The 9,387-nt window shown below is 40.7% G+C and overlaps 1 protein-coding gene across 1 annotated transcript; it reads left to right on the top strand.

The window, feature by feature from the left end:
* The first annotated feature begins 440 nt into the window (after positions 1-440).
* Positions 441-6,521, top strand: SEM1 (SEM1 26S proteasome subunit). Its single transcript, XM_082284468.1, has 3 exons — positions 441-598; positions 4,344-4,437; positions 6,319-6,521. The coding sequence occupies exons 1-3, from the start codon at positions 523-525 to the stop codon at positions 6,359-6,361; spliced, it is 213 nt and encodes a 70-aa protein (XP_082140594.1). The 5' UTR covers positions 441-522; the 3' UTR covers positions 6,362-6,521.
* Positions 6,522-9,387: the final 2,866 nt, after the last annotated feature.

Below are 9,387 nucleotides of genomic sequence, written 5' to 3'. Positions count from 1 at the left end.
AGAGACGGTGACTCCACCACCTCCCTGGGCAGCCCATTCCAACGTCTAATCACTCTTTCTGTGAATGAATTCCTCCTAATGTCCAACCTAAACCTCCCCTGGAGTTTTGAAACATTATGTCGAAGTGCCAGAAGGGAAAAAACCCTAACACCATGATTTCACAGATTAAGGAGACAAGGCTGATACTCGATAGGTTTTGCCTGAGTACAAACCAGTGATGCAAGAATGTAGAGAACAGACGCACTCAGTAGCGGCAGCGGCCCGTGCAGTTTGGCCTGACGCTGCAGGGAACGGGTTTGTTCTTCCCACAGCACTGAAGACAGAAGCGGCACTTCCCGCGGGGGTACCTGAGCCCGGCCTCGGTCCGGGCCCGTGAGCGGCGGGCGGGGCCGGGAGCAGCCGGGACCCGGGAGCGGCAGGGCGCAGGCGCGGGCCGGAGCCGGGCCCGGCAGCGGCGCAGGCGCGGCGGTGGCCGCGGGATCCCAGCAGGCTCGGGGCGGCGGGACGCGGTGCGGGCCCAGCATGTCGGAAAAGAAGCAGCCGGTGGATCTGGGGCTCCTGGAGGAGGACGACGAGTTTGAGGAGTTCCCGGCTGAAGGTGCCGGGCGGGGGCGGGACGGACCGGGACGGCAGGACACGACAGGCCGCGGCCTGCAGGCGGGACCGCCGCGGCCTGGGCCGGCCGGGGCAGGCAGGAGGCGGCGGGCGGGAGCGGCGGTGGCTCTGGGGCGCCGTGTGCGCCGTCCCTGCTGCGGGTCCCCGCCACTCTGCGGCCGCTGCGCGGGGCACCGCTGTGCTGCCGCTCCGCAGGGCCGGGCTGAGCCCCGCGGAAGCTTCCTCGGTTCCCCGCGGGTCCCTGCCCAGCCCCCGCCCGGGCAGGGGCTGCAGCCCCGTCATAGCCGCGATCGAGCGCGATCGTGGTGCCCGCGCACGGCTCTGTGCCGGTGTCACGGCGCTCGGCACATCGCGCTGGAAGTGCTGTGTCATTGTGCGAGAGAGCTGGGAACAAGTGCCGGAGAAATTTACTGCTTCTTGGCACTGGAGATGAGAATCGCGAGGGAGAGGAGGGATGAGGGCTGGAAACTGATCGTAAGATGGAAAAATGTGTGAAAAGGAAATAATGCGCTCTGTAGTGACTCTGAATCTCTTTACCTTTGAAGCACAGATATGTATATGCTGGTTTGCTTTTCATAGATACAGATATGCTTAATAAGGAAGTTAAATTCAATAAAAGAACTCAATGACCCTTGACAGAGATAGTCTTGGAAACATCCCTATTAGGGCATGTTGGCTTTTTATGTCCTTAATTCTGGGATTGTCTCAAGCTGTGGATCATGAGACATGATGTATAACATGATGAATGGAACGTCAGGATTTTTTTTCTCTAATGTCCTTATTGTATGTGATCTTTCTATGGCTTTACAAGCCTTAGGTGTTCTGAACCCTTCAGTACTGCTAAAATTAATATTTTTGCGTGTACTGAAAGAGAAAGTTCACGACGTAGTTAGGATAATAGCTAAAGTAACTTACAAGACTATACTTTCTTTTTCATAAGTGTTTCCTAAACAGGAAAAAAAAAGTTTATCTTAATGTAAATTAAGTATTCACAATAGGGGAAGTCTCTGAAGCTTCTGGTCCTTTGATTGGCCAGAGCACTGAATTGCAGTATTACTGAAGGTGAAATTAGTTTTACTTGACTCTAGCTGTAATGCTAAAAGTACTGTGCAGGCTGTATAGAACAGAGACTTCTTAAAAAGTGACCATCATCAGGCTTCTAGATGTTCTTTCTTGCAGAAAATAAGAACCTCTGAAGGGGCTTATTTGAATCCTCAAGTGGGGTCATAGTTTTGAGATGTTGAGTGTTCAGACCACTTTGACTGTTATCTGTAGTACTTAGGAAAGAACTGTGATGACTGGGCTCAAACCCATTCTTAATTGTTGTTCTTTCAAACTAAAACACCACTTTCTAGAAATAGCAGAACTATGTGTTGTATTACCCAGTTTTTATCCAAAGGAAATGAGATAATGTGAATCTATGTTAAGGGATGAAAACACAGGCTTTTGGGGTTTATTCCAACCTAAAAATTTACTTAAACAATTTATGAAATCAAGTTATGTATCAAAAACAGGCTTGCCCAATTTTGATAGGATACTTAGAAGTATAGCATAAGTATGCTATAGTAGAGAAAACCATATGTAAATAAGTGACTTAAGAATCTTTTATACAGTGCATTTCAGAATATAAAAATGTGATGTGTAAAGTGATAGAGCAGGGGATAAAAAACCCTAAAATCCTGAAAACTGTTTTTTATTTCCCAAGTGCAAAAGAAAACAATCAGTGATCAGGATGTGAAAACACATTTTTAAGAAGCCCAGCCATGACATGGTTATAATTTCGGTGTATATTAGTAATACATAATGGCAGTGGACTCTCAAGTAATCTTAATACTTTCAATCCCAGATAATGCTCTGTCATTTTTTGCTTTTGTTTAGTCACAAGCATATGATGTAGTGGGGAATAATAACTGTATTACACAATTCTGGGGTAATAGTATCAATATACAGATGCTGTAGAACCTTCTCCTACGGAGATGAGAATGTAATTTAGACTTTCACTCTCCTCTGCACCCCAGCATGGAAGATGACGTGGGCCTGACTCCTCTTTACTCAGTGTGATTTAGAGCATCTTTTTGCAGTCTGCCCAGCTGACCTTTTATGACTGAAGCTGCTGTTTGATGTGCTGGATATGAGTTACTGGGAGATTTTTTTTTTTCAATCTTGTAGTTCTGTCTGAGCTACTTGTATGTTTGCAGATAGAAAAGTTTGACTTTGTGTTAATTTTAAGTTCTTTGAGCTTTGTTTCTTCTGTCTTCAAAATCCAGATAATTGGTAAAGTTGTTTTTTTTTTTTTTTTTGACAAAAATATCAGTGAGCTATAAATTGGCAAGGACAAAGCTTATTGCAGGTAGTTGTAAAATATAAGCCCTTCCCTTTGAACAGCTACCCATGCAACTAAATCCAAATAATGCATTTTTATATACAGCATTTTTTCTTCACTTTTTCTTCCCAGTTTTTTTCTTTTGCTCTCACAGCACAATTTCTATGCTCCTTCATCTTTTCCCATTATATTATTTATTTGAGTAGGGAAATTTAGTTGTAATGCCTTCCACACCTGTGTCTTTAATCAGTGACAAATGGATTTTCCTGTCCTGGTGAATCTCAAATATTAATTTTGTTGCCTGTCATTGTTAGAAAAAGGAGGAGAAAATGCAAAGACCAGGCTTCATTCTTAGAAAGTTAGTTGTTCACAGTGAATTAGTTTTTAATGTTTTATCCCACTAACTTTCTCCCCTACTCCTTCCATACCTCCATCAGTGCTTAATGTTACTTTAGGCCTTGGTCCTCAAAGCTTTCTGTGGATGGGCAGCAGATGGCTTACCAGAATGGAAGGGGAAGAACAGTGTTATCTCTTTAAAGGCACTAACAGACTTTGAAAAATATAAAGTTGCAAGTGTCAAAATTAGGGGGCTTTTTTTTTAACATTTGAAAAACTGTGTCTTTCAGTAGGAATAAACCGAGAAACTAAAAAAAAAGATCAAGTAAGCCAATTTATGTCTTCATGGTGATTCTGAGCCTTTCATTTTCATTATTTTTCTAAACCATTTAGTTTGATTTTAATTTTTTTTAATAATGAAGCATTAAGTGTGTGATCTGTAATTTGTCAAGGGTGATGTGCCAGATTACTTTATTATAGGAAAAATATAAATAAGGTTAGTAAATGGACATAAATTGTTTCCTTACAAAGGCAAGACAGCTTCTGCTGTCTTGGGAACCCAGAAATAGCTGGTTAGAGGTATCAACTGCTGTTTGCAGATGCTCGTCTCAATCTGCCTTTGCTTCTGCATCACAGATAGTTTTTTGTCATTTATCAATAGACTGACTGCATATGATTCGAGGGAACAGAGAATGTGTCTGTGTTTTGGCAAAAGCATCTGATACATATTTACTTTTTAAATCTGAATTAAGTGTTTAAATACACATCTGGAAGGATGATGCTACAGTTTATCCAAAAGTATGCAAAATATCTCTTAGGAATGTTTAATCTCGCGAGCCATGATTTGAAGTGTGTAATGATTTTTTTTCACCAAGTTTCATGTTTGTTGTAATTACAGAAATTGCGAGGTGTGTTTTAGATCTTTCTGTCTCATAAACACTTGAATGTAATCCAGACTTCTCTGTTAAATTTACCAGAAGTCTGCCTTTCTCTGTGGCTGAGCTAATTGTAAGACATGGTACCAAAGAAATGCAGCATACAATATTTAGACTTGCTTTTCTGTCTTTAGATTGGACTGGTTTAGATGAAGATGAAGATGCACACGTCTGGGAAGACAATTGGGATGACGACAACGTAGAAGATGATTTCTCCAATCAGTTAAGGTAATTTTATTTAAACTTACTGTTCTAGAAGACAGATAAAATATTTCAAATGGAGTTGATTAGTTAATATCTGAAAGTTTAAAACCTGCTTACTTTAAAAAAATAAAGATCTGTAATGGAAAGAAATGAAAGTTCTACGTTCTGCTTTTCTATTTAAAGCCTTTTAGAACCAGACTGAGGAATTACAAGACTCTGAAGTACTGATCAGCATTTCATCTTTTAATAATTCTACTGAAATATGCCTTAGGACATTGTGGTGACAGAATTTTGTTCCGTTATGCAAACAGTGTAAAGATCATGGGAAATTGAGATGCACTGACACTTAATCAATTTAACATGAGTGGATCCTTTTCTAATGACTTTTCTGTGTGTGTGTGAAAGTTCTGAATTGTACTGCCAAGATTAATGGCAAGGCATCCAAGATTATCCTTTTGTGCTATGTGGTCTGCAAAGTATGTTACAGTTTTCTGTCTGTACTTTAAAACAGCACCGCTGTTCTTTGTCCAGATGGGCAAATTTTCTGGAGATTAGTGGTCTGTATTAACGTTAAGGTTCTTTCCTGTGTGATGAACATACTGTTCCTGAGCAACAACAGCAAAGTAATTGTTAATTACATGCTTTAAAAAAAGTGATAGCAATTTGGGTACCTCTAAACCAGTTGCTTAATCCTCTTTGTCACTTGTAGTTTCAGTAATCCTTTACTGACGCATAATTATAACTTAAATTGTTGCAAGCATTCAGAACAAAGCCAGATTTTATAATTAATCCCTCAGTATGTTGCATGAGGAGCAAACTGTCTGTAATATAGCCTGCTTAAACTCCTGGGTTGATTTCCTTTGTACTCCAGAGAAAGCAATTCTTTTTGTATCTTCTGCATAAAAAAATCGTTGGTATCGTTATTTCTTATATGGTTGAAAGGCAGTTAAATGGTAATATTGGAAAACAGGTTGATATGTAATGAAACAGACTTCCAAGAAATAGTGTAATTCTTGATAGACATAGTTGATCTAGACAAACTTTCCATAATTGGCCTTAGTTGCAGCCTGCAGTATTGGTGACCATATAGTGGTTTGCCTGGTTGTAGCATGTTTCTTTCATCTCTAGAAAGCAAATGCTGCAGTCCTCCACTTTTAAAACCCTACTACTAAATGTGCAAACTAACCCAAAATATTATTAGAGACTTGTACTTCCATATCTAGATACACATATGGTAAGACTAGGGGATAAAATAGGATGCATCCTGGCTGGTGTGTTCAGAGGCAGGTGAGAAGCAAAGTGGTGGCAGGGCAGGAGTGATAACAATTGTAGTTCCTGACTTGCTGTTCTGGCTACAGCTAAGGACAACAATCATTTCCCTCAGAATTGTTCACTGCAAGGTGTATTGCACCAAGATGTAAATAAAAGTTCCAGAGTGCACTATTCTAAAAGCAAAGAAAAAGCTTACAATTGTTTTGGAAGCACGTGCATTTAAATCAAATAGAATAGTGAACTTATTTGACTTAAGAAAATCTTGAGAATAATATATAAGATTCTTGAGAATATGTATAAGATAATATTTTGGTTATTCTAATGCATTTGGAATGTTGCAGATGCATAGGTGCTGCTTTGTGCCATGTGGTGGGTCAGAGGGCAATAAGTGTGATTAAAACAAATATTTGGAGTTTTCACTGAGAAGTCACTTGTAGTGATCTAAGATAAAAAGCTGGAGTCCAAGAACTACAGAGTAAGTGAGGTTAAGGTTATTGGTATGAATCAAAAACCAGTATGGTATTGCTATTCTAAAATGATTGTATATTGTGTAGTATATTTAATTTTTTAAAAAATCAAACATCTAACAGTATTGTATATGTGTTTCAATACATCTGTCTCTTTTCTATACAGAGCTGAATTAGAAAAACATGGATACAAGATGGAAACATCATAGTTTTTGCAGAATATGGAGTGGTTTAACACTGAACTGTGGATAGACTTTATTGAAAAAGAAGAAAAGATGGAAAATGAGAAGACACACTTAGTTCATTATCTGCTTGGATTTATTATTGTTTTGTATAAAAAATAAAGTTTTTAATCTTAGTCTAGTCATACATTCAGCCTCTACTCACCTGGTACCTTGTATTTTGGTTCTGAAATGCCTTGTGTGGCAGAATTCACGGGCCTGCCTAGAGTGCCACTAATGGTCTGTCAGTGGCTGATGCTCTTGCACTAGCTGCTGTCATGGGGAGCTAAACAGGTATAACTGGAATGAAGACTAGTGAATGTTGCTGTCACAGGAAATAAAATACTTGTGTATTCCAGTTAAAATGCAGCAGAGATAGAAAGCAGTTTTAGGGAGTGATAAAGCTTGTTTTGCCTCAAGATTTTATTTCATAATGACTTGGGGTTTTTTTCCTAGTCATTTCATGTGCGTGCTGGTTTAATAAAACAAACTTCAAAGTGTCTTGCAACAGCAGAAATCCCATCTCTCCAATCTGGTCCTGTCATTTCTCAGGACTGTTAAAGAGGAGACTTCTCTGGAGGTGAAAGAAGTTCTGTTCTTGTGCTTATTTAAGCCTAGGAATCTCTGCAGAAATTGCCTCCAATTTGCCAGTTACAGCAGTTCATCTGTATCACACAAACATGCCTGCTGAGAACGGAAATCAAACTTCCAGCTCATTTCATGGAGGCCAACAAAGATTTGCCAGAAAGATATCGCAATAGTGACTGGATTCAATTACTCTCTGAAGTACAAAACAGAAAATGGAAATTACCACACCTATTACCACTTCCATGAACGCTTCCCAAAGGAGCTGTTAAAACTGGTGTATGCAAAGACAGAGGGAGATGGCAGCCATGGCTCCAAATTAAATTATGTTTTCTTAAATAAAGGGGCAACTATAGTTACATACTCGTGGAATTTGAATGAACTACTTGGTTTTTAGCAGTTCACTAGAGAAACAGAGACTTAATTGTTACTTAAAGTGAGCTTTCAAAATAAAGGTATAGTTGATGGACATGCAGTTATTTAACCTTGTTAACTAAATAACTGTGTATCTTATGTTATAATGACATTTATTAATGCAAAATGCAAAGAAGTTTCCCCTCCCCCAGATTATTAGGTGGTACTGTTTTAATGGTGGAGGCAAGAGATACTGTGACCCTTACTGCTTACTGAAGATAGCTGTGTAAAGACTGAGAACTTTCATTGCCATCTGAATGGTTCTGCAAAACTAAATGTTTCAGATGGTGTTGGATGTTGTCAGTTTGTCCAGTTCTGTGCTGCTTGGGAAAAGAAGGGGAGGACTTTTCAAGTAGGCTTGCCCTAGAGTAATTTAAATTGTTCACATTGAGATGTGTGGCTCATGCAGCCCACTTCAGTAGAATACAAAGTCCTGGAGTTCATATTTTGACACATAACAAATATAAAATCTGTGTATTGAGTGGCAAATAGCAATACAGGCATCCTCAGGTTAGTGTTGGGGGTTTTAAGAAAAAAGTATGTGGAGTACAGTTCTGGGATTGCTGGTGTTATTAACACAGAGTACTGGGAAGTTGAGTAATGCAGCTGACCAAAAGAAGATGACAAAGTAATTGTGGAGATGTCTGGTGCAATCTGGATAGGGACAGCTGCTTTCCATTACAGGGCTCTGGAAACCTGACTAAAGCAGCCTTATCCCATTGATTGCAAGCAGCAGGAGGAAGCCATGGAGATGGAAAAGCATCTTTGCCTCAAGAAGGCTTTGTTTTTGCTGAGCCTCAGTTGTATTAGTATCTTTATCTTTCCCTCTTTTTTCACAAAAGCAGAATTGAAAGGGAAGCCTAGGCTGAGGTAGTGGCGCTGCACTCTTGCAGTATTAACCTTGAGCTGCTGCGTCATGATACGAAACCCCCAGCTGGAAAAAAAGGAGAGCAATCTGCTGTGAAGGTCAGTTTGGTGGTATGGTCTCGTAATGCTGTCTGCTTAAGAGAATGTATTGCAAAGGATAAATAAATCATGTGCCAAGTGCTACAAGAATGTAGCTTACTGCAAAATCAAACACTTCATGGGGGGGCTGATGGCCTGTATAATTACCTCTGGGGTTTTTTTACCACTTAATTTTCCCCCCTCAAGTTTATTGTGTGGTCACATGGTTCCTTTTATGCTTTCTAGTTTAAAAATGACTTGGGAACCTTTCTACTTCTGATTTCTTTCTAAAAATTTTAAAACTCAACTGGTTTTGAGATAAGCTAGAGACTTTTTTGCCCATTTTGGTTCTTCTTTGACAGTTTGGTGTTCAAGAGGGAAGTTGAGGTGGTTGGGCAGGATGTCACAGTATAATTCACCCTAATGTACCTGCTATTCACCTTTAAAAGGAACTACTATTCCTGTGTGCTTGGAGACTTGACTTTTTAGATTGGTCTTGCTGGGAGAGATTTGCCTTGGAGGTTCTTCCTGGAGGTGTTGTAGTGATCCCTGTTAGCTAAGGAATGCAGGAAATGTGGGAGATAGGAAGACTTTGGGGTTGTGAGGAAGGACACATCAAGAGAAGACAAAGATTTTAGAAGGAAGATCTGCATCCTATCAAGGGAGGGAATGTATTGAAGAGAGGGAGGCTTGGCAAAGATCTGAGCAGGGGAGAGGTTGGGTTTTCGAGTTAAGAAAATAGGACAGCATGTGGAGGTGTGTGTGTGTGGCGATGGCTGGGTGTGGGCTGCTGGGTAGTCTCTTCCCTGTTGTGGGAAGGAGATTTAGGTTGATGTTGCCCTGTGTCTGGGGACCTGTCCTCCTCAGTGGCCCATCCCTCAGCCAAGGTGTGTTTCCTTGGCCAGTTTCCTTACTCTGAGCCATGCTGGGGTATGTGGCACATGTCTACAGCTCTCCTCTACATGAGGAAGGAGGGGCTGTTCTGCAGTGTGGGGAGGGTTGACTTGCTGTGACCTAGATGCTGAGGATGTCTCGAGGCAAAGCACTGTTCAGCTAAATTGGAGGAAAGG

The sequence above is a fragment of the Coloeus monedula genome (genome assembly GCF_965178545.1).
Source record: "Coloeus monedula genome assembly, chromosome: 1".
Taxonomy (NCBI): domain Eukaryota; kingdom Metazoa; phylum Chordata; class Aves; order Passeriformes; family Corvidae; genus Coloeus; species Coloeus monedula.
Note: the sequence above shows the minus strand (reverse complement) of the source record. Positions and strands in the feature narration are given on the sequence as shown.